Raw genomic sequence first — 26236 nt, 5'->3', positions numbered from 1 at the left:
TTAAAATCCTGCAGCGCACGCTAGGTCCCCCTGCTCAAGCCAGCGCATGTCCAGGCCCATCTAAAGTTTGCCAATGACCATCTGGATGATCCACAGGAGGAATGGGAGAAGGTCATGTGGTCTGATGAGACAAAAATAGAGCTTTTTGGTCTAAACTCCACTCGCCGTGTTTGGAGGAAGAAGAAGGATGAGTACAACCCCAAGAACACCATCCCAACCGTGAAGCATAGAGGTGGAAACATCATTCTTTGGGGATGCTTTTCTGCAAAGGGGACAGGACGACTGCACCGTATTGAGGGGAGGATGGATGGGGCCATGTATCGCGAAATCTTGGCCAACAACCTCCTTCCCTCAGTAAGAGCATTGAAGATGGGTCGTGGCTGGGTCTTCCAGCATGACAACGACCCGAAACACACAGCCAGGGCAACTTAGGAGTGGCTCCGTAAGAAGCATCTCAAGGTCCTGGAGTGGCCTAGCCAGTCTCCAGACCTGAACCCAATAGAAAATCTTTGGAGGGAGCTGAAAGTCTGTATTGCCCAGCGACAGCCCCGAAACCTGAAGGTCTGTATGGAGGAGTGGGCCAAAATCCCTGCTGCAGTGTGTGCAAACCTGGTCAAGACCTACAGGAAACGTATGATCTCTGTAATTGCAAACAAAGGTTTCTGTACCAAATATTCAAGTTCTGCTTTTCTGATGTATCAAATACTTATGTCATGCAATAACATGCAAATTAATTACTTAAAAATCATACAATGTGATTTTCTGGATTTTTGTTTTAGATTCCGTCTCTCGCAGTTGAAGTGTACCTATGATAAAAATTACAGACCTCTACATGCTTTGTAAGTAGGAAAACCTGCAAAATCGGCAGTGTATCAAATACTTGTTCTCTCCACTGTAGGTGCCATGTGTTATTCAATCATCACTACTAAAGCATATATGTCAGGGTCCGTATCCACAACGCGGATACTCAGAGTAGGAGTGCCACTGCTGATCTAGGATAAATTCTGCTTTTTGGTTCATAATGAATAATAAGATTGTATGGACAGATCCTAGATCAGCACTCCTACTCCGAGACGCTTTGTGGATACGGGCCCAAATGTTATCAGATTATTCCAGCTATGAATAGAAGTTCCTCCAGTGTTCAGTGCCCATTGCATCGATGCTTTATTTTGCATTATGTCGAGTTAGGCTACTCTCTCGTAACTATTGGGCAACCATATGGTATTCTCCAGCAAGAATGAAAAAGCCCTGAAAACTGAGGTGCTGATCCAGCATTGAATCACATATTAGATTGTGATTACACTGAATATTAATACAGTCGTGTATATCACATCATATTAACAGCATGTTAGAGAAAAGTGACGATTATCAAAGCGTTCCACTGTAACTACAGCAATATACTGTATATTATAAACATCAGCATGATAAAACAGTGGAATGACAAAAGAACAAACCCATTACAGCTACAACAATAACAGTTAAAATGGCTGAAAGATTTGCCAGTCATACAAATGAGGTTGAGAAAAACAATCAGTCCACACTTTAGAGGATGACGATAAGACTCCATTACCCAGCAGTCCTAAACACTCAAGAAGAGACTGTAAATGGGCCCAATAAAATGCATAGAACCCAGCAATACTGTGCCAAAACTTTTAGTACATCCCTGTGACCAAATGTTTTGCTAACGTGCAATTTCAAGCCAAGTTCAGCTCAATTACCCATATGGAACATGAGGTTTTACAGTCCACATGGGACCTACGAGAAGGTCTGTGGAAGAGGTCTACCCTTACCAACCATTATTACGTTATATAAAGACTGGACGGAACTCATTATGTAGAAACCATGGATATAGCCTACATATGACTATCCATACACTACCGGTCAAAAGTTTTAGAACACCTACTCATTCAAGGGTTTTTCTTTATTTTTACTATTTTCTCCATAGTAGAATAATAGTGAAGACATCAAAACTATGAAATAACACATATGGAATCATGTAGTAACCAAAAAAGTGCTGAACAAATCAAAATATATTTTATATTTGAGATTCTTCAAATAGCCACCCTTTGCCTTGATGACAGCTTTGCACACTCTTGGCATTCTCTCAACCAGCTTCATGAGGTAGTCACCTGGAACGCGTTTCAATTAACAGGTGTGCCTTCTTAAAAGTTAAGTTGTGGAATTGATTTCCTTCTTAATGCGTTTGAGCCAATCAGTTGTGTTGTGACAAGTTAGGGGGGGTATACAGAAGATAGCCCTATTTGGTAAAAGACCAAGTCCAAATTTGGCAAGAACAGCTCAAATAAGCAAAGAGAAACAACAGTCCATCATTACTTTAAGACATGAAGGTCAGTCAATACGGAACATTTCAAGAACTTTGAAAGTTTCTTCAAGTGCAGTCGCAAAAACCATCGAGCGCTATGATGAAACTGGCTCTCATGAGGACCGCCACAGGAATGGAAGACCCAGAGTTACCTCTGCTGCAGGGATAAGTTCAGCCTCAGAAATTGCAGCCCAAATATATGCTTCACAGAATTCAAGTAACAGATACATCTCAACATAAACTGTTTAGAAGAGACTGTGTGAATCAGGCCTTCATGGTCAAATTGCTGCAAAGAAACCACTACTAAAGGACACCAATAAGAAGAAGAGACTTGCTTGGGCCAAGAACCACGAGCAATGGACATTAGACCGGTGGAAATGTGTCCTTTGGTCTGGAGTCAAAATTGGAGATTTTTGGATCCAACCGCCGTGTCTTTGTGAGACGGGGTGTGGGTGAACGGATGATCTCCGCATGTGTATTTCCCACTGTAAAGCATGGAGGAGGTGGTGTTATGGTGTTGTGGTGCTTTGCTGGTGACATTATCTGTGATTTATTTAGAATTCAAGGCACACTTAACCAGCATGGCTACCACAGCATTCTGCAGCGATATGCCATCCCATTTGGTTTGCGCTTAGTAGGACTATCATTTGTTTTTCAACAGAACAATGACCCAACACACCTCCAGGCTGTGTAAGGGCTATTTGACCAAGAAGGAGAGTGATTGAGTGCTGCATCAGATGACCTGGCCTCCACAATACCCCGACCTCAACCAAATTGCGATGGTTTGGGATGAGTCTGACCGCAGAGTGAAGGAAAAGCAGCCAACAAGTGCTCAGCATATGTGGGAACTCCTTCAAGACTGGAAAAGTATTACAGGTGAAGCTGGTTGAGAGAATGCCAAGAGTGTGCAAAGCTGTCATCAAGGCAAAGGGTGGCTATTTAACACTTTTTTGTTTACTCCATTTGTGTTATTTCATAGGTTTTGATGTCTTCACTATTATTCTACAATGTAGAAAATAGTAAAAATAAAGAAAAACCCTTGAATGAGTAGGTGTTCTAAAACTTTTGACCGGTAGAGTGTGTGTAATATATATATATACACACACACACACACACACACACACACACACACACAGTTGAAGTCGGAAGTTTATATACACCTTAGCCAAATACATTTAAACTCAGTTTCACAATTCCTGACATTTAATCCTAGTAAAAAGTCCCTGTCTTAGGTCAGTTAGGATCACCACTTTATTTTAAGAATGTGAAATGTCAGAATAATAGTAGAGAGAATGATTTATTTCAGCTTTTATTTCATTCATCACATTCCCAGTGGGTCAGAAGTTTACATACTCTCAATTAGTATTTGGTAGCGTTTCCTTTAAATTGTTTAACTTTGGTCAAACGTTTTGGGTAGCCTTCCACAAGCTTCCCACAATAAGTTGGGTGAATTTTGGCCCATTCCTCCTGACAGAGCTGGTGTAACTGAGTCAGGTTTGTAGGCCTCCTTGCTCGCACACACCTTTTCCAGTTCTGCCCACACATTTTCTATAGGATTGAGGTCAGGGCTTTGTGATGGCCACTCCAATACCTTGACATTGTTGTCCTTAAGCCATTTTGCCACAACTTTGGAAGTATGCTTGGGGTCATTGTCCATTTGGAAGACCCATTTGCGACCAAGCTTTAACTTCCTGACTGATGTCTTGAGATGTTGCTTCAATATATCCACATAATTTTCCTTCCTCATGATGCCATCTATTTTGTAAAGTGCACCAGTCCCTGTTGGAAAATGTAAACCAAGCTATCTAGCTTGCTAGCTACCTACCAAAGTTGTCTGGTAAGAGACCAACTTATTAAACTTCCTAATAAACTTAAATTGTGTTAGCTAATTGATGCCTAGTTAGAAGTGTCATGTTTTACGGGATAAAGTGAAACATTTTGTTGATACCAGTTTTAATCTATCAGTGCCACTAACTGGCTAGCACTTAGCTAGCTGGCTAGCGCTTAGATATCATATTTTTGCACCATTTTTAGGTGAATACATTGCTGTCTTTTAATACCAATATGCTAGTGTCACTGTTTCCAGATGGATACCCTACCTGTGGTGTTGGATGAGGCTGTATTGGGAGGAGGATGCATCAACACCCTGGAAAGATGTTTGTGGTGCACTCACTCATAACACTTTTTGAGTGATAAATGAGTATCGTCTTCAAGCTTGATGAGGTAAGCAAATACATGTATTATTCTCAAATGTAGCCCATACATTCATTCTTTGTAGCAATTCGATATTTCATTGGTTTAAACAAGTAGCTAGCGCATCTTGATCATGTGTTGTTCCATCTCTTCCTAGAAGCAATCATTTAGTAGCCAAAAAGACATTGAGTCCTTCAATCAAACTGAGGACAGAAATACACTGAATCTACAAAACATTAAGAACACCTGTTTTTTCCATGACAGACTGACCAGGTGAAAGCTATTGATGTCACTTGTTAAATCCATTTCAAATCAGTGTAGATGAAGGGGAGGAGGCAGGTTAAAGAATGATTTTTAAGCCACAAGACAATTGAGACTTTGACTGTGTGCGTGTGCCATTCAGAGAGTGAATGGCTAAGACAAAATATTGAAGTGCCTTTGAACAGGGTATGGTAGTAGGTGCCTGGCACACTGGTTTGTGTCAAGAACTGCAACGCTGCTGGGTTTTTCACCTCAACAGTTTCCTGTATGTATCAAGAATAGTCCACCACCCAAAGGACATCCAGCCAACTTGCTGGCCCATGTTGGAGTCAATCTGGGCCAGCATCCCTGTGGAATGCTTTCGATACCTTGTGGAGTCAACGCCCCGACGAATATTAGGAATGTTCTTAATGTTCTGTCAACCTAATGAACTTCTTGCATGTATGGCTTTGAGATGTTAATTAACAATAATTCATTTTGGACAAATAATATGAACTGCTTTTGTTGCTTTTCTTCCACCCAAGTCTTCCACACACCTGCGTCAGGAAGAAGACCCAAGCCTTACACACACCTGAGTCAGGAAGAATAGACAACTAGTAGACAACTGTCTCTTAATGATGAAGTCCCCAGTCTAGATTGAATATCATAATTAGTTGATTCGTTTTAATCAATTGTGTTGAGGCTTGGCTGTAGAGAAATCGTGTATACGTTGGCTCTCGAGGAACAGTTGGTCACACATTTAAAAGGTAGATTTAGTAGGCCTAAGTTCCAGTTTATGCCAGCTACGTTTCTTTTTATAGCATTTATACAAGGCAGAAACATTGTTTCCTTGCTGAAAAATATATAGAATGCCAGTTTCAGTGAGAAGCATAGCAACATCAAGGCAATTTTGTAACAGCTGACCCCGTTTTTCCAAAGCCAAACCCGACCATTAGCTGCCGAGTCTACCTTAAGATGCCAAAATAGAAAATGTTTTCAGATTTTTTAATCCTAATTTCTGATTGTTTCAGTGCATGCATTCAACAAGCTTTGGACGAAGGACTTCCACAGAGCCTCCATCTCCAAAGTTCACTCAAAAAGGCAATAGTTCTGAACTGGGTTTGATTTAGTTGTTTTAATTATTTAAATGTTGTTAATTATCTTTTAAACTTGCATTGGTTGAAAGATATTGCTCAGTTACCACTTGGCTCATGTAAATTCTGTAGTTGCCCCTTTAAACATCCTAAGGTCAACATCCCCATAGTGTTCACATTTCTCTCATGTAAATTGAGCTACATAACAATATTAAATAAACAATTTATTTGGGAAATATCTAGTCTTTGCTCTTTTCTTCATTAGCATGCTGATGATTTCAAGTTGTATTAATTAATTTTTTATCTCTTAAGACATTGAATACATGTCTAGTATATTTAGTATGTTTAGTTTAGTTCTCTGTGAGAAGCAAGTTCATTTAAAGTTAGACCTATATGTGACTTGGTTTATGTAGATACATTTCAATGTTAACACACAGTAACCAAAAACCTGATCTAATTTGCATATACATACTGAGTTTGCAGCAAAAAGTAGAACGTTCGCCACAAGTTTCCTAGAATTGTTTGCCAGAAATTCACAAGTTGCAACAGTTTGCCACAAAACTAATTTGCTTGTGAAAATACAAGCTTGGTGCATATTTTGCAACAAATTAGCCAAAGGTTTCACAACTGTTTGCCAGAAGACTGTTTTTTCACTAAGGGTTATTGAATTTCATTAAATGTGCTGTGTGGCATGAAGTCTCATCCTCCTCCCCTTGGTTAGTCCACTCACCCTTTTCATTCACACACACACACACACACACACACACACCGTACACAGATGGACACACACACGTATGGCCCGTCCCTCCCGTGAAACATTGGCCCAGCCCGGTGCCCCAGTACTCACCCTGCCACAGTCCCGCCCAGTGTCGGTACTCACCCGGCCCCCATACTGCAGCATGGGCGCTGGGAGGACTCGGCCCGTCACCTCGGTCATGTCGTTGTGCACCACAATGCCAAACTCCTTCAGGTATGGGTCGGGACCACCCACCATGCTGTTGCTTTTGACCTGGGGGGACGAAGTGAGAGAAAGTGGTGTGAAAGGAGGAAAGGGGTTAGGCAGGCAGAGAAGACTTTGCTTTCCTGCTAGTGTCAAGAGTATTTTTAGTTGTGAACCTTGCATTTAGATTTCTTCCGCAATCGACCATCACCAACACCAGATCATCAAATCAATTCATAAAGCCCTTTTCACACAAACAGTCCTTTACAGTAACCTGGCCTAGATGATATTTGTGGGGGTGGAGATGGAATATTCAGAGTAAGGAAGCCATATGAGGCAAGAGATATGCGCATTGAGGTTGGGGTTTCAAGACTGCATACCGTTTCTGGACAACCACACTTCTTTAGAGAACAGTAACACTGATATGTCAAACACTCAAAAGACCTAACAGTGTATTTTCCTTGCAAAAAAACTCATGGCTGCCTCAGACTACGGCACAAAGTTTCTAAATGCAGAGGTGCAACATCGCGAGACATCCAGGAACGCTTGCGAAACAGACCAGGCCAGGGTTTGGGAAGTCAATGAGAGAAGTGAAAATGAACAACTTAGATTCGAGCCAATGTCTCATGTCGGGCCAATGTCTCAAGTAGTTGAACATGTTATTACTCCAACCTCGTGAAAGTGACAACCTGACACGTTTTCATTTGAGCCAAAAACAACTTTATATCGAAGGAGTGGCTTTGATTTAGACGGCCTGCACATGCGCAGTTCGGCGCGAGACAACCGTTAGACCCCGATGACGCGTTTCTGGGCATGAGCCTAACTAGACAACTTCGCCATGACATCGCCTACAAGTGTGATCGGGGATTTCTACTAGAGATGCAGTTTCTGCCCATCCTCATACTGTACTCTCTTTGACTACGGCGCGCCACTTCTTGTGTTGCAGTTCACACTCCAACCACAGAGGGGGCAAGTAATCACTCACCAGTCGGCTGATCTCTTCCTGCCTGTCGGGTGCAGAACGTGCTGTAGCTTTGATCATGGTGGAGGTCTGGTTATCTGTCAGCTTCTTGATGCAACGCTGCCCGGCCACAATGTTACAAACCTGTATGCAGACATAGAATAGTTAGTTACTGACTATCACAGTAGTCCAGTAATGGAGAAACATGAAAAGGATTGTTTCTTATTGGACAAGTCCAGGTATTCGCTCCCGTTTCAGTCCCTTTTCTTCCATTTTGTGCCTAATGAACTGCAGTAAGCTGGAAACTAAAGTCTGACCACGCCCATGTCCGAAACCCCCCCACCCACCAGGTCAACAATGCATAGGTGCAATGAGTGTTGCCTTCATGCAATTCCGTCAAAGCCACGAAGGCTTGGAGGACCACCCTGAGTGAAACATCTCGAGGTGTGTGTGTGTGTGTCTGCGTGTTTTAGAGCCACCCTCTCACCTCCAGGGGTAGGTAGGTGTGCTTCTGTTCCTGCCCCACTTGTAGGCAGGGTAGGTGGGGGTATTTGAGCTGTAGGCTGTACTTCTGCTTGAAGTACTGAGCCACTGTACACTCCATGGCCTGGCCATTCTCCAGCTGTAGGGGGAACCTGAGCAATGGGCAGACAAGGACATAATACATATTAATACACCGTATTAATAAAACAAAAGAGCAAAACAAAAGGAAAGAGCAATGCATCTCGTCTTGGGTATTGCATCAACATGATCTTGTATCAAGAGATAGAGACGGTTTGTATTTTTGGATAGGTTGATTAAAAATACATAAGAGAAACTTTGCGTAGGTCGGCTAGGGCCACAGGGACATGTGGAAGATGCTAACTGGAAAGTGTAGCGACTAGTGCAGCACTTACGTTTGGTGGCTGGCGGGGCGGCGAGTCACATTGCACACGCGATACTTCCTCTTCATCTGACCACAGTGAGTGACCTCGACTTTCAGACCTGAGAGCGAAAAACATATGCATAGAAACACCCAGAAGAGCACATCACAAATAGGGCCAGAGACAGAGAAAAAGAGGGGGGAGATATAACGAGTGGAGTTTCAAACTGACATTTCAGGGCATCATTGAAAATCTTTGCAATTCAAGACATTTTAGCAGATCATTTTAGACAGTTCCATCTTTGACTGTTAAGCAAGACTGTGGTTTTGCTCTTATGAAGTGACGGCTTGCCTTCACACATGGCCTAATTCGAACTTGAGATGGCTGTGCTTAACTCAAAACCCATAAACAGCAATGCATGATTTACACCAGGGATGGGCAACTGGCAGCCCGCCCCCCTTTTTTTAGGCCAGTGGACCAATTTCATAGTAAAAAAAACGACGACTCAGTCAGGGTCTCAACTTAGTGATCACAGCTAGAATAATATAATACACAAGGTGCAATTTAGAAATGTGGTTGTGCATCAGCAGTCACTCAATTAAGCCCATGTCAGCAAACATTTTATTTATCTATAGACTGATTTATCAGTTATCATATTAAACAAGGAGAAACATTTGCCTCCACCCTATGGCAGAATGTGTAGAAATGCAGGAAATGAGTTATAAAATTGCAATATCTTCTCCACCCCATGGCAAAATGTGTAGAATTTAGGGCAGGGCGATATGGGCAAAATATAATATCACAGTATTTTAAAATAAATTGGACGGTATTTTATGTTTTTGAATAATACAAGTTCTTTATGAGTAGTGTGTGACCCTAGGGTGGCAACACACACATTCTAAGTGATTTCAAATGGGTCTTTCTCCATTCTGTTTGTTTTATACTGTTTATTTCAACCAAAAACAATTTTCTGCATTTCCTGCACTCATTTGATATAATTTCCACACTGCCACGTAGGGCTGCACGATATGGCCAAACAATCTAGGTCTTATTTTTAACCAAATGTTGCAATTGTGAACTTACTTGCGATTTCGAGCAAAACACTTGGGTGAACTGTTGGAATCATGGAAATAGAATTATTATTCTAATTCTATATAGTTATAATATAATAGTGGGCACTTTGAATACAGTGTTGTTTGACATCACAACTAATTAAAATGCCAGGGAGGAGTTATTGTGACAGGAGTTATGGTGACAGGGTAAGAACCAAAGTGTTGACAAGTGATTCCTAGGGGACCCTATAATCTTTGGCTACATTGAAATGTTCTCTCTTAGCTACTTCATGTAGCTAGCATATTAATTATGTGTATTCTTCTTTGATTAAGAACATACTGTTGCACAAACATGCTGATTTAGGTCTACACCATCACTGGTATTATCAGGCTTTATAGCTAATTACGTTTGCTCTGACTCAGCCAGCTAACTAACGATTAGCATTAGCGGCTAACACGTTTTAGGCCCAACTTGCTAAGAAAAAACAAACTCGCAGTTTGCAGATGTAAGAAACACAAACTAATAATGTAATTATAGAACGCTAGTGGATTTATATTATGAAGCAAAGTGAAAACAGCATCGTTGTCATCAACATCGTTGCATGTGCTTCACTGACCATGCAGACTGAATGCAAGTGTCTCGTGGTCGAGGAACAACAAATGCGCTCCTTAAGTGACAGTTTTTTTTTTTTTTTTTTCACCTTTATTTAACCAGGTAAACCAGTTGAGAACAAGTTCTCATTTACAACTGCGACATGGCCAAGATAAAGCAAAGCAGTGCGATAAAAACAACAACACAGAGTTACATATGGGGTTAAACAAAACAAAGTCAAAAATACAACAGAAATACATATAATATACAGTGTGTGCAAATTTAGCAAGTTATGGAGGTAAGGCAATAAAATAGACTATAGTGCAAAATAATTACAATTAGTATTAACACTGGAATGATAGATGTGCAAGAGATGATGTGCAAATAGAGATACTGGGGTACAAATGAGCAAAATAAATAACAATATAGGGATGAGGTAGTTTCAGATAGGCTGTGTACAGGTGCAGTGATCGGTAAGGTGCTCTGACAACTGATGCTTAAAGTTAGTGAGGGAGATAAGTGTCTCCAGCTTCAGAGATTTTTGCAATTTGTTCCAGTCATTGGCAGCAGAGAACTGGAAGGAATTGCGGCCAAAGGAGGTGTTGGCTTTGGGGATGACCAGTGAGATATACCCGCTGGAGCGCAGACTACGGGTGGGTGTTGCTATGGTGACCAATGAGCTAAGATAAGGCAGGGATTTGCCTAGCAGTGATTTATAGATGGCCTGGAGCCAGTGGGTTTGGCGACGAATATGTAGTGAGGACCAGCCAACAAGAGCGTACAGGTCACAGTGGTGGGTATTATATGGGGCTTTGGAGACAAAACGGATGGCACTGTGATAGACTACATCCAATTTGCTGAGTAGAGTGTTGGAGGCTATTTTGTAAATGACATCGCCGAAGTCAAGGATCGGTAGGATAGTCAGTTTTACGAGGGCATGTTTGGCAGCATGAGTGAAGAAGGCTTTGTTGCGAAATAGGAAACCGATTCTAGATTTAACTTTGGATTGGAGATTCTTAATGTGAGTCTGGAAGGAGAGTTTACAGTCTAACCAGACACCTAGATATTTGTAGTTGTCCACATACTCTAGGTCAGACCCGTCGAGAGTAGTGATTCTAGTCGGGTGGGCGGGTGCAAGCAGCGTTCGGTTGAAGAGCATACATTTAGTTTTACTAGTGTTTAAGAGCAGTTGGAGGCTACTGAAGGAGTGTTGTATGGAATTGAAGCTCGTTTGGAGGTTTGTTAACACAGTGTCCAATGAAGGGCCAGATGTATACAAAATGGTGTCGTCTGCGTAGAGGTGGATCTGAGAGTCACCAGCAGCAAGAGCGACGTCATTGATATACACAGAGAAAAGAGTCGGCCCAAGAATTGAACCCTGTGGCACCCCCATAGAGACTGCCATAGGTCCAGACAACAGGCCCTCCGATTTGACACATTGAACTCTATCTGAGAAGTAGTTGGTGAACCAGGCGAGGCAGTCATTTGAGAAACCAAGGCTATTTAGTCTGCCAATAAGAATGCGGTGGTTGACAGAGTCGAAAGCCTTGGCCAGGTCAATGAAAACGGCTGCACAGTACTGTCTATTATCGATCGCGGTTATAATATCGTTTAGGACCTTGAGCGTGGCTGAAGTGCACCCATGACCAGCTCGGAAACCGGATTGCATAGCGGAGAAGGTACGGTGGGATTCGAAATGGTCGGTGATCTGTTTGTTGACTTGGCTTTCAAAAACTTTTGAAAGGCAGGGCAGGATGGATATGGGTCTGTAACAGTTTGGATCTAGAGTGTCACCCCCTTTGAAGAGGGGGATGACCGCAGCAGCTTTCCAATCTCTGGGGATCTCAGACGTTACGAAAGAGAGGTTGAACAGGCTAGTAATAGGGGTTGCGACAATTTCGGCGGCTAGTTTTATAAAGAAAGGGTCCAGATTGTCTAGCCCAGATGATTTCTAGGGGTCCAGATTTTGCAGCTCTTTTAGAACATCAGCTGTCTGGATTTGTGTGAAGGAGAAGCGGGGGGGGGCATGGGCAAGTTGCAGCGGAGGGTGCAGAGCTGGTGGCCGGGGTAGTGGTAGCCAGGTGGAAAGCATGGCCAGCCGTAGCAAAATGCTTGTTCAAATTCTCGATTATTGTAGATTTATCGGTGGTGATAGTGTTTCCTAGCCTCAGTGCAGTGGGCAGCTGGGAGGAAGTGCTCTTATTTTCCATGGACTTTACAGTGTCCCAAAACTTTTTGGAGTTAGTGCTACAGGATGCAAATTTCTGTTTGAAAAAGTTAGCCTTTGCTTTCCTAACTGCTTGTGTATATTGGTTCCTAACTTCCCTGAAAAGTTGCATATCGCGGGGCTATTTGATGCTAATGCAGTACGCCACAGGATGTTTTTGTGCTGGTCAAGGGCAGTCAAGTCTGAGGAGAACCAGGGGCTATATCTGTTCTTAGTTCTGTATTATTTGAATGGGGCATGTCTATTTAAGATTGAGAGGAAATTACTTTTAAAGAACAACCAGGCATCCTCTACTGACGGAATGAGATCTATATCCATCCAGGATACCTGGGCCAGGTCAATTAGGAAGGCCTGCTCGCTGAAGTGTTTTTGGGAGCGTTTGACAGTGATGAGGGGTGGTCGTTTGACCGCGGACCCGTTACGGACGCAGGCAATAAGGCAGTGATCGCTGAGATCCTGGTTGAAGACAGCGGAGGTGTATTTAGAGGGTAAGTTAGTCAGGATGATATCTATGAGGGTACCCATGTTTACGGATTTAGGGTTGTACCTGGTAGGTTCGTTGATAATTTGTGTGAGATTGAGGGCATCTAGTTTAGATTGTAGGATGGCCGGGGTGTTAAGCATATCCCAATTTAGGTCACCAAGCAGTACGAACTCTGAGGATAGATGGGGGGCAATCAATTCACATATGGTGTCCAGGGCACAGCTGGGGGCTGAGTGGGGTCTGTAGCAAGCGGCAACAGTGAGAGATTTATTTCTGGAAAGGTGGATTTTTAGAAGTAGAAGCTCAAACTGTTTGGGCACAGACCTGGATAGTATGATGGAGCTCTGCAGGCTCTCTCTACAGTAGATTGCAACTCCACCCCCTTTGGCAGTTCTATCTAGACGGAAAATGTTATAGCTAGAACATCAGGGTTGGCGGAGTGTGCTAACGCAGTGAATAACTCAAACTTAGGAAGGAGGCTTCTGATATTTATGTGCAGAAAACCTAGACTTTTACGGTTACAGAAGTCAACAAATGATAGCTCCTGGGGAGTAGGAGTGATACTGGAGGCTGCAGGGCCTGGGTTAGCCTCTACATCACCAGAGGAACAGAGGAGGACTAGAATAAGGATACGACTAAAGGCTTTAAGAACTGGTATTCTAGTGCGTTGGGTACTGTGACGTCACGAGAGGCTACACAGCTTTCAGCGGGATTGCTCAAGTAGTGCAAGGAGACGAGGTTCAAACAAAACAAGGATTTTATTATAGGTCTTGGGAAATTAACGAAAATATAACAAAATTCTGTTCTCTTGTGGCTCTTTAAGGGTTAACAGTTCAGGGATGTCTCTTCCACATCCAAAATCATAATTCTCACTCGCTCAGATAACTTTTCCCCAGCCTTACTGTAGTCCACGTCGCAGCTAGTGGCCAACCCAGCAAAAAGTCCTTCCAAATGTCTCTCACGTATTTCCACAGGTGCATATATCCAAAGGTGAGTATTTCCCAAAGGTAAGTATCTCCAAATCCTTATATTCCTCATGGAAGTGGACGTGCAGCACTCTTGTCCTCCAGAGAGCCCAGGTTGGAGACTGTGTCTCTTCCCTTCCCAAACCTTCAGCTCATCAGCTCCTCATTTGTTTCAGCTGCGTGGGAAGATTGGCCATAGAGGGGTGGAGTTCCCGACCATACCAGCAGATGGAGCCATAGCTGTCTGGGTTTGCAGCCACCTCAGGGGGATGTAACGTCCCTCCAGGACACAGCCTCTCGTGACATCACACATCCCCCTCCTCGGGACCGACGTCCTCGTCGGGTAAAGGCAGCGAAGAAGGCATCACGCCGGGAGAGGGCGTCCGCATTGCCGTGGTGCTTGCCAGACGGCTCTCTCTTCAACTCCTCCAACTCTAGGACCAGGGACTCAGCCTCCTGTTGTCTCTCCTTGAGTTTCTTACTGAACGCATCAGCCTTGGTTTTAGCAGAGTTTAGCTTCTGTTGAGCAGCTTTCAGTTCCTTCTCTCTCTCTGCCTCCGCATTCTTCATCTTGTTCTCCAACACCTTGTACTTCTCCTCTGCCTTCTTCTGGACCTCCTTACTACTGCGCAGGGTCTCCCTCACACTCCTCGATGGTCCTGCGCAGCCTCTCCAGCTCCTCCTGTTGCTTAGGGAAGGAGCTCTGTTGGAGTTTAGCCTGGAGGATATCTAACTCTTCTGTCTTCATGTCTAACTGTTGCTTTAACAAACGATACCTCTCAGCGGTCCCCTTCAGACCAGACAGTTCTTTGTCCAGATTCTGTAGCTCCGTCTCTGTGTCGGTCTGGGCACCTGCCATCCCTATCAGAGCCCGGGCGGGAGTGAGTAACTCGGAGGATTGCACCGGAGCCTTCCCAGGATGAGTCTTGCCTCTCCGTTTCCGAGGTACTCGGGTTATCCTCTCCTGAGACTCTCTCCAGAGTGGGTAAAAGGCTGGGCAGTCTCGTCCAATTAGGACAGGGACGGGGAGGGAATCAACCACCCCGCCGTCGTGTGTATGGTTCCCCGTGTGCTGGTCATTGTAAGTTCAGTAATGGGGTATTCTCTGGTGTCCCCATGGACACAGGAAACTGGGAGGACTTTCCCCGGGGTCAAACACGTTGGGCCCACCAAATCCTTACGCACCAGGGTGGCCCGGCTACCAGAATCCAGTAAGGCCTCCACATCATGGTGATTCACAGTTACCGGGCAGGTGGGGGTCGATCTGGGCCGCCATCTACGACTCCCAAGAGCGAGGCAAAACGGTGTGTGGGTGCTGAGCTGGAGGACTCCGCAGTGGGCATAGGATCATCGGCTGGTTTCCCACACTGCCAGGAGATATGTCCCATCTCCCCACACCGGTAACACTGTCGAGTTTCCCCCTCCTGGTGTACTCTTCTTGGACCCGCCTGGTTTCTGGCTCCCCCTGGAGCCGGGATAAGTCCTGACGTGGCTGGGTTCGAGACCTTGGGGTCCTTTGGACGGGTTCTTCCCATTTGTGGTGGGGCCGCACTCCTGGGGTCTTTTCGGGAAGCATTCAGCATCTCCGCTGTGGCCTGGTACTTTTCCACAGCTTCCACGGTCAGATCAGCCGTGGTCAAGGCCTGTTGACTGATGAACCGTTTTGCCTCATAAGGCAGGGCGCGTAGGTAACGATCCACCACAACGGCCTCCACCACCGCCGCTGCTGTATTCCTCTGCGGATCCAGCCATTTCCTTGCGATTCGGACAAGTTCATGCATCTGCGCCCGAGGAGGTTGGTCTGGTTGGAAGGTCCAGCTGTGAAAGCGCTGGGCCATACCAAACTTTGTGAGTCCATATCTGCTGAGGATCTCAGACTTCAGGGCATCATAGTCAGTAACCTGGTCAGGGCCCAGGTCCCGGACAGCATTCAGCGATTCCCCGGTTAGAAAGGGGGCTAACAGACCAACCCACTGTTGCTTGGGCCAGGCTTCCCTAGTGGCCGTGGCCTCAAATGCATGCAGGTATGCCTCAATGTCATCGGTAGCTCCCATCTTAGATATAAAGTCACTTGCCTTTATTGGGCGGGTATTTTGGACAACCCTCTGTCTCTGCAACTGCAATTCCTCTGCCTTCAGAAGGTTGGCTTTCTTTTGCTCCTCCAAGAGAGCCACGTTTGCTTGCATCTGGGCTTGCTGGCCAGCAACAAGGGCTTTCAATATGTCCTCCATTTCAGTCGGGCGGGGAGCCTACGGCCAACTTGGAAAACTGGGTGATCAAACCTTCGGTATCCTCCTCTGACATGCACTATTAACGCTTGAGCGTGCCCGTATTCTCCACCATCTGTGACGTCACGAGAGGCTACACAGCTTTCAGCGGGATTGCTCAAGTAGTGCAAGGAGACGAGGTTCAAACAAAACAAGGATTTTATTATAGGTCTTGGGAAATTAACGAAAATATAACAAAATTCTGTTCTCTTGTGGCTCTTTAAGGGTTAACAGTTCAGGGATGTCTCTTCCACATCCAAAATCATAATTCTCACTCGCTCAGATAACTTTTCCCCAGCCTTACTGTAGTCCACGTCGCAGCTAGTGGCCAACCCAGCAAAAAGTCCTTCCAAATGTCTCTCACGTATTTCCACAGGTGCATATATCCAAAGGTGAGTATTTCCCAAAGGTAAGTATCTCCAAATCCTTATATTCCTCATGGAAGTGGACGTGCAGCACTCTTGTCCTCCAGAGAGCCCAGGTTGGAGACTGTGTCTCTTCCCTTCCCAAACCTTCAGCTCATCAGCTCCTCATTTGTTTCAGCTGCGTGGGAAGATTGGCCATAGAGGGGTGGAGTTCCCGACCATACCAGCAGATGGAGCCATAGCTGTCTGGGTTTGCAGCCACCTCAGGGGGATGTAACGTCCCTCCAGGACACAGCCTCTCGTGACATCACAGTACATAGAATAAAGGGGGCAGTTCTCCGGGCGTTGTAGAAAAGATTCAGGGCATTATGTACAGAAAAGGATATGGAAGGATATGAGTACAGTTCAGGTAACCCTAAGCGTTGGGTAACAATGAAAGAGATAGCGTCATTGGAGGCACCGATTGAGCCGGTCTCGGCGTGTATGGGGGGTGGAACAAAGGAACTATATGAGGCAGTTTGAGAGGGACTAGGGGTTCTACAGTGAAATTGTATAATAAGAACTAACCCAAACAGCAATAGGCAAGGCATAATTGACATGGGAGAGAGGCATAAAGCAGTCACAGGTGTTATTAGAGAGAGCTAAGACACAACTGGATGGGTGTGGGTCTAGGTCTGTGTGGAAAGTGGCATGGAGTGAGAGAGCGGAGATAGATGACCCAAATAGCGAAGTAAACTATAAAAATGGACGTTATACACAGCGTATCACCTTTAACAAACCAACCATTCAAATACCGTCATAGAAGGTAAAGTAAAAACTCCAACCGGTGCATCAATACCACTATATCGGAAAATATGGCATACTGTCCAGCCCTAGTAGAATTGCAGCAAACTTGCTTTAAAAACTGCAACATTTTCTCTACGCCCCATGGCAAAATGTGCAGAATTGCAGGAAATGAACTTTAAAACATTTTTTTTTTCTCTTCGCTGTCACGAGGGGGGCCGCTAGAATGTTTTGCTCGCAAGGTGTGTGTGTGTGTGGGGGGTGGATACGCAGACCCACGAGCCACTGCGGCCCCTCATGATGAGTTTAGTTTTTTTGTGGCACCCACCCTCATCAAAGTTGCCCATCCCTGATTTACAAAAAAGTTACACTAAGTTCAAGTCAAGCACGCATATCTCACGTTAGGATTCAGCCCATAGTGCAGATTATGGGTGTACAGCACGGATGGGTGTCAATTCCATCTCAATTCATATACATTGAAATTCAAATTAAGAGATACGAGTTAAAGGGTCATTTATTTTCAGTAAAGATTTTTCACAATTCTCTAACTGGATTCCCAATTCACTTCATGCATTGGAATGGACTTGACACGAGACCCTGAGGTACACTACAGTGTAGTACAGTACAGTTGTCTGGGTGGGTGGATGCCATCTAATAAGGCTTGGGGCACCTCGAAATGTCACCTTATTCCCTATGTAGTGCACTACTTTTGACCAGGGCCCAAAAGTAGTGCATTATATAGTGAATAGAAGGGTTGGTTGTTTAGCAACAAAACCGACACGTGCGCAACTATGGGGCAAAACAGAAGGGGTTGGCTTAGATTGTTGACAACATGTAAACTATATTTATATTTATTTTGAAAACATAAATACATTTGCACAATGAGCACTTGTCTCTCAAATACATCATTAGTTGTTGGTTACCTAGCCAACTAATTTTTGCCATTTTAGCATAGACTTGACATCAGTCAAAACACTTCAAAACAAGACATGGTATCAAGAACAAGATAAAACTAGCTGAAACGAGCCACCTACGATTCCTCACATGGCAGCTTCTTGTCATTGTTACTAGCTATCTGGCCATCCAGAATCACAACACAGACTTCTGCCCCATTTAAGCGTGCGCATTGGTTTCGTGACAATGTCAGCTAACCCCGTCTATAGGGTGCCATTTCAGATGCAGCATTGGTGTGTAGAAACATGGTAAAAACATTGGTCTGACCTGCAGGTCCCCACCCACCTCGGATCTCCTTGGTGAACTTGACGCGTTGGGAGTCGGTGAGTGGCTTGGTCTGCTCGTTGATGTTCTGAATGTCGAGCACCTCGCACATGAACTCGATCACGGGCTGGGCACGGTAGAAAGCGGTGGCGGAGACTGTGGGGAGACGAAGGGAGACAGATGTAAGGTTCATGACCAAAGGAAACATCAATACACTTTATATTACTCCAACACAAATACACAAGCACACAAATAGCATGGGATTTTTACATTATTGAGTCATTGTACTGACTACAGTCAGAAGATAATTAAGGCTAACCTATAGACACACAAAGGGCTCTTACCATCGATGTTGAGCATCATGTTCCACATAGCAGGACGGACCGACTGATGGAAGCCGAACCATACCTCCCTCCCTCCGCCCAGGGGGTGGTAGTAGCCCTCCGGAGGGGAGAAGAAGGAGCGCCCCACTGGAGTGTACCTGGAAACATCCACATTGAGAGTCAGTTAGAGAACTTGTTCAGTTAGAGGGATCACAACGGAGCAAAGAATGACAGACAAGACTATTCTGTAAGAGATCACTCTTTACACCTCAGAATGACACAACAGAAATTCCCTTATACTATTCTAAACCTCTAAAAGGGTCTCCTTTATGTTCTGATGAAATTAGGTCATAGGCATAGAGTTATTTATTTGGAACTTTGTGTGGAAACTGGCCATAAAGTTATTCACTGTTTATAGTGCCTTGCAAAAGTATTCATCCCCCTTGACGTTTTTCCTATTTTGTTGCATTACAACCTGTAATTTAAATGGATTTTTATTTGGATTTCATGTAATGGACATACACAAAATAGTCCAAATTGGTGAAGTGAAATGAAAAAATAACTTCTTTCAAAACATTCTAAAAAATTAACGGAAAAGTGGTGCGTGCATATGTATTCACCCCCTTCGCTATGAAGCCCCTAAATAAGATCTGGTGCAACCAATTACCTTCAGAAGTCACATAATTAGTTAAATAAAGTCCACCTGTGTGCAATCTAAGTGTCACATGATCTCAGTATATATATACACCTGTTCTGAAAGGCCCCAGAGTCGGCAACACCACTAAGCAAGGGGCACCACCAAGCAAGCGGCACCATGAAGACCAAGGAGCTCTCCAAACAGGTCAGGGACAAAGTTGTGGAGAAGTACAGATCAGGGTTGGGTTAAAAATGTTTTATCCTAAACTTTTAACATCCCACGGAGCACCATTAAATCCATTATTAAAAAATAGAAAGAATATGGCACCACAACAAACCTGCCAAGAGAGGGCCGCCCACCAAAACTCCCGGACAAGGCAAGGAGGGCATTCATCAGAGAGGCAACAAAGAGACCAAAGATAACCCTGAAGGAGCTGCAAAGCTCTACAGCGGAGATTGGAGTATCTGTCCATAGGACCACTTTAAGCCGTACACTCCACAGAGCTGGGCTTTACGGAAGAGTGGCCAGAAAAAAGCCATTGCTTAAAGCAAATATGTTTGGTGTTTGCCAAAAGCCTTGTGGGAGACGCCCCAAACATATGGAAGAAGGTACTCTGGTCAGATGAGACTAAAAATGAGCTTTTTGGCAATCAAGGAAAACGCTATGTCTGACGCAAACCCAACACCTCTCATCACCCTGATGTTTTTCCATCGGCAGGGACTGGGAAACTGGTCAGAATTGAAGGAATGATGGATGGCGCTAAATACAGGGAAATTCTTGTGGGAAACCTGTTTCAGTCTTCCAGAGATTTGAGACTGGGATGGAGGTTCACCTTCCAGCAGGACAATGACCCTAAGCATACTGCTAAAGCAACACTTGAGTGGTTTAAGGGGAAACATTTAAATGTCTTGGAATGGCCTAGTCAAAGCCCAGACCTCAATCCAATTGAAGATTGGTGCACACCAGCGGAACCCATCCAACTTGAAGGAGCTGGAGCAGTTTTGCCTTGAAGAATGGGCAAAAATCCCAGTGGCTAGATGTGCCAAGCTTATAGAGACATACCCCAAGAGACTTTGCAGTTGTAATTGCTGCAAATGCAAAAGGTGGCTCTACAAAGTATTGACTTTGGGGGGGGTGAATAGTTATGCGCGCTCAAGTTCAGTTTTTTTGTTTTATTTCTTGTTTGTTTCAAAAGAGAAAATATTTTGCATCTTCAAAGTGGTAGGCATGTTGTGTAAATCAAATGATACAAACCCCCCCAAAAATCCATTTTAATTCCAGGTTGTAAGGCAACAAAATAGGAAAAATGTCAAGGGAGGTGAATACTTTTCACAAGCCACTGTATATGGGCAAGACTATTTGATATAGGATACCAAGCTATATCAATGCAATGAACCCATGAACAACAACTGGTATTTTGCCACAGGAAGAGAGAGATGTGTTTTTGGCGCCAAGTTATAGACGCCATGTACCTCATGCCTAACCCTAAACTTACATTTAGACCAACAAGCAAATGTGTGTTCATAAATGTTCACATTATAGCCAATTTCGACTTTGCAAGTTGGCCATATAGTGGGAACATGTACCTCATGGAAGGCAGGTGGCGGGTGATGACGTCCAAGGCCTGAACAGAGTCCTCGGGGACCTCATTGTGGCCTGACAGGGCCTCCAGGAGCATCTGCAGGCTCACCACCGACACCCACTGCAGCGACACCTTGAAGGTCTGGTCCTTCCCCTCCCCCGGTAGAGTCACCTCCAGATCCACCTAGAGGAGAGAGAAAGTGAGAGCGGGGTGTTAGGGAATGGTTGAAAGGCAAGGAAAGCCACAAATAAAGATATTGGTGATATGCTCTGAACTATACAGTCAGGTCCAAAATGATTGGCAACCTTGATAAAGTGGAGCAAAAAAAAGACTACATAAAATAAATACAAATAGTGAGCTTTTTTATTTAAAAAAATATATTAAAAAGATTTCTCAGATAAACACATTTTATTTAAGTAGTACATTTTTTTCTCTAAAAGATAGGGTTCAAAACTATTGGCAACCCTAATAATAATAGGCCACTTAGCAGACGCTTTTATCCAAAGCGACTTACAGTCATTCGTGCATACATTTTTGTGTATGGGTGGTCCCGGGGATCGAACCCACTACCCTGGCGTTACAAGCGCCGTGCTCTACCAGCTGAGCTACAGAGGACCACTGTTTTCAACCCTGTTTTCAATACCTCACCTTTTTCATTTTTATTGAGACGAGCCCTGAATTACACAAGTTACAGAAAATACACAAATAAAAATTGAAATAAAAAATGCAAGCAGAAAGAAAAACACGGTCATAAAAAACAAACACATTCATCAGTAATAAGGTCCTCAGCTTTCTGAATAACCCTAGAGGCACCAGAACATAAAATGTAAGAACATTTTGAAGATTGTACCACAAAAACAAAGAGTAAGAAAACTCAGCAGAGACCAAAGGAATTTCCAGAGTTAGCTATCCCTGAGACCGGATGAGGTAACTCGTATGCCTAAAGTTTAGTAATGATGTTAGTTACAGTGTGACTTTTGTAAAAGGGCTTTATAAATGAAAACATAGCAATGTACCAACCTACGTGATATCAAAGTGGGCCAACCAACTTTCTGGTAGAGAACGCAGTGATGAGTACTAAAATTGTCACCCGTAATAAAGCGCAGTGCGCTATGATAAAATGCATCTAACGGCTTTAATGAAGTGGCAGCTGCGTTCATATACTGTAGATGTCGCCGCCATAGCCTAGGACCGATAGGAACATCGACTGAATAATCTGCTTTCTACTATTTAGCGAGAAGCAGGACCTACAGTCATGCCCATAAATATTTGGACATTGACCAAGTTATTATTATTTTAGCTGCCTACCACAGTATATTGGAGTTGAAATTAAATAATGAATATGAGCTGAAAGTGCAGGAGGTAGGCGTATGTGTCAAAGTCAACAATCAAGAGAAGACTTCACCAGAGTAAATACAGAGGGTTTACAACAAGATGTAAACCATTGGTAAGCCTTATAAACAGGAAGACCAGATTAGAGTTTGCCAAAAAAAGCCTGTACAGTTCTGGAACAACAGCCTATGGACAGATAAGACAAAGTTAACATGTACCAGAATGATGGGAAGAGTATGGAGAAGGGAAGGAACTGCTCATGATCTGAAGCATACCACCTCATCTGTGAAGCATGGTGGAGGTAGTGTTTTGGCGTGGGCATGTATGGCTGCCAATGGAACGGGTTCCCTTGTAGTTATTGATGATGTGACTGCTGACAAAATCAGCGGGATGAATTCTGAAGTGTTTAGGGCTATATTATCTGCTCAGATTCAGCCAAATGCTTCAAAGCTCATTGGATGGCGCTTCACAGTGCAGATGGACAATGACCCGAAGCATACTGCGAAAGCAACCCAAGACTTTAAGGCAAAGAAGTGGAATGCTCCGCAATGGCCAAGTCAATCACTTAGCCTGATTCCAATTGAGCATGCATTTCACTTGCTGAAGGCAAAACTGAAGGCAAAACGCCCCAAGAACAAGCAGGAACTGAAGACAGCTGCAGTAAAGGCCTGGCAGAGCATCACCAAGGAAGAAACCCAGCATCTGGTGATGTCTATGGGTTCCAGACTTCAGGCAGTCATTGACTGCAAAGGATTTGCAACCAAGTATTAAAACTCAATTTAATTTATGATTATGTTAGTTTGTTCAATTACTTTTGAGCCCCTGAAATTGGGGGGGCTATGTATAAAAATGGTTGTAATTCCTACACGGTTCATACAATAATTGAGACAATTAAAATTAAATTAAAGATGAAAGTCTACACTTAAAGCACATCTTGATTGTTTCCTTTCAAATCCATTGTGGTGTCACTGTCCAAATACTTATGGACCTGACTGTATTTCTACAGAAGAATCCCATTTTTATTCTTAGTTTCTTAACTAACTCATCAATATGCTTTTTAAAAGACAGCTTTCATCTATCCAGAAGCCCAGATATTTGTAAGCAGGGACACGATCAATATGGACACCATCCAAAAACTAAAGCAGGAAGCACCAGTGACTCAATCAATAAAACGGGGCTGTAGTGGAACAGGTTGAGAGCTTCAAATTCCTTGGTGTCCACATCACCAACAAACTATCATGGTCCAAACACACCAAGACAGTCGTGAAGAGGGCACGACAAAGCCCATTCCCTTCCAGGATACTTTTTGTTGTTGTTATTCTGTCTCTCACTGTTCAAATAAACCTACCATTCAAATTATAGACTGATAATTTCTTTGTCAGTGGGCAAACGTACAAAATCAGCAGGGGATCAAATACTTTTTTCCCCTCACTGTACATACTACCTTGTTAAACAATTTTTGGGGCACACAATATATTATTAATTTTATACAGTCTTTTTTTTGCTGATCTTTAATAACTGTGGACCTGACGTATATCTAAAGAAGCTGGTCAAGGCCTAGAATAAACAGATGATGTACATCGAGTTTTGGGAAAACTGATCCAGTGGTTCTGGATGCGGCAGGAAAATCTCAACTGACAGAGGTGCTGGGAAGGAGATACAGCCCATTACATCGTCACTAAAACCAGAGGTACAATGGTGGTTAAGACGATTGCTTACCCTGTCTCTCCCGATTGGTAGTGGATGGGCCGTGTACATGTTCCTCTTCCCGTCGTAGCCCGGTTGTCGATCACCAAAGATCTGCATCTTGAAGTGGCGAACCATGGTGTCCACCACCTCCCTGTGAGACAGGAGAATCATGAGATGGCCACATAATGCATTCACACAGACTGCTTACGAAACTATCCTAGTCTTCACTGTCCCTACCTATACACACAATTTTTCAAATAAACAACTTCCCGCCCGCCCCTCCGTTAAAAACCTATTTTTATTTTCCTCACACGTACAACTCTCACTTGAGTTTGACCTGTTTCGCTAACAAGTACACATTTCCATTCCCTCAACTCCCCTAACAACCTCTACCAAACACCTAAACCTTCCAATTATCAACTTAAGACCTTACTCTCTCTTCCTTCCAGTGAAAATCAATTTCTACCTTCCAGCTCCCCTCAAGAAAGAAATGTCTCTCCTTCCCTCCCTATGCCCAGTTGTATTTACCTGTTGACCCTCCGAGGCCGTTTCTCAGGCTTGATGTCAATATCGTAATGATAGACATCAATCTTGGGAATCTGCACCTGGAAGTGGTTTGCCAGCAGGCGGATGGGCTTCCCCACGGTGCCCATGCCAGGCCTCCGCGGGGGCTGGAAGAGGGAGGTGGGGGCCGGCGGGCCTATAGGGGGGTCCAAACACAGAAACACACACATTTGTTAGTTGATACATTCATTTCAGCTAGGCGTATTCACTACGTACCAAATGGAAAAAACAGACAAACAGTGAGGGGCTACCTGAACTTGTCCAATAAGAAATGCTCGTTTTTGTTTGTGGTGCAAAATGTTTTGCTACGGTGTGCTCTAATGAATAAGATCCTGTTAAAATGACACTAAGAGGAAAGGAAAAGTAAGTAGTTAAGAGGCCTTTTGGTCTCAGATTAATTTGTTTTGCCAATGAGGCTAAGCAGCACGTTGACCACTGTGGGTGCAATTATTGGTTGGTTGCTAAGCTATTTGGACAGGACGCTCAGAAATTTATAAAAGCTGAACAAACAAAAATTGTTGCATGTGTTTGCAGTTTCTTTTTTGCCGTTACTGTAGAATTGTTGGTCAATTTCCACAATCAATTTCTGAAATCAGTCCAATCGCCTCCTTGCCACGGTTTCCCGCGTGAACTCCCACCAACAGGTCACGACTACCCACCCACAACCACACCATGATTGATCCATCACTCTGGCCTCCGACACAGATAGGTCAACAGAGGAGGACAAAACAATGACCCCCAATTACGCGCTGGCCCTCCCCAGCCCCCACCCGACTACAGCCAGACCATAGACTGACGCACAGGGCCCGCCCCAGACAAAGAGCAGCACGTTTGAGACAGACGGCAGCAGGGCCAGATGGGGGTCCGCAGAGACCGCCGGGATTACAGTTAAACACACACACAACACAAACACTGCCTCGCCACCCCTGTCTTATACAAGCTCATACATTTTGTCTATACCCTAAAATTAAATGTGTAGGCCTAATGTACCAAGCCCCAATACTGACTGACAGGCATGTGTCCTTAGCAATTTATCCAACCAATGAAAACACAACAATTATTTGAGTGGATGTTGGGAAGTTGGATGCACCACTGTATTGTATACTTGTGTCTTACATTTAATTTGACTTTGTGTTAAGATAATAGATTATAAAATAGGGGGATCAAGCCAATTTAAACTAACTACTCTGTACGTATAACAAAATGTTTTTTTATTAGGCCTACACATTCAAGATTCAGTGCATGTAAAGAGGGAATGGGGAGAGTACCGAGTTTCTCATGATCGAAGGCTGGGTGTAAGAGAGGGAATGGGATGCTTACTGCTTTTGTCAACTGACAAGGGGGCAGCGGGGGTCCTGAACCTGATGCACCACCACGCTCCAGTTAGCAAGTGAAGCCTGAGGGGGAGTAATCAGGAACCTCCCTGTGCTTCCTAAAAACATGCTCCCTGCATGCCCTCATCCCCCCCTAAACACCACCCTCCCTAATCCTCCTTCTTCACACCCTCAATATCCCAATTACTGCGATGGGAGCAACAACAGC

General features: G+C 44.0%; 1 protein-coding gene across 5 annotated transcripts in view; it reads right to left on the bottom strand.

Annotated features, from left to right (window-relative positions):
- LOC121571490 (protein argonaute-4-like) overlaps window positions 1-26236 on the bottom strand; it is a 50047-nt gene that overhangs the window by 16523 nt on the left and 7288 nt on the right. For 3 of the 5 annotated variants that reach the window (XR_006661296.1, XM_045221773.1, XM_045221774.1), the window contains exons 2-10: window positions 24659-24842; window positions 24161-24281; window positions 21114-21292; window positions 18912-19048; window positions 18571-18723; window positions 8648-8735; window positions 8239-8386; window positions 7776-7895; window positions 6698-6859 (exon numbers count right to left, since the gene is read on the bottom strand). Coding sequence is in view for 4 of the 5 variants with exons in the window: in XM_045221773.1 (XP_045077708.1) it covers window positions 6698-6859; window positions 7776-7895; window positions 8239-8386; window positions 8648-8735; window positions 18571-18723; window positions 18912-19048; window positions 21114-21292; window positions 24161-24281; window positions 24659-24842 (1292 nt within the window). In the remaining variant the exon portion in view is untranslated. The remainder of the gene's footprint in view (window positions 1-6697; window positions 6860-7775; window positions 7896-8238; window positions 8387-8647; window positions 8736-18570; window positions 18724-18911; window positions 19049-21113; window positions 21293-24160; window positions 24282-24658; window positions 24843-26236) is intronic. The other 2 variants (XM_045221775.1, XM_045221776.1) reach the window with 1 other exon arrangement.

Source organism: Coregonus clupeaformis, chromosome 8, assembly GCF_020615455.1.
Source record: "Coregonus clupeaformis isolate EN_2021a chromosome 8, ASM2061545v1, whole genome shotgun sequence".
NCBI lineage: Eukaryota > Metazoa > Chordata > Actinopteri > Salmoniformes > Salmonidae > Coregonus > Coregonus clupeaformis.
This window is presented reverse-complemented; position numbering and strand designations above follow the sequence as displayed.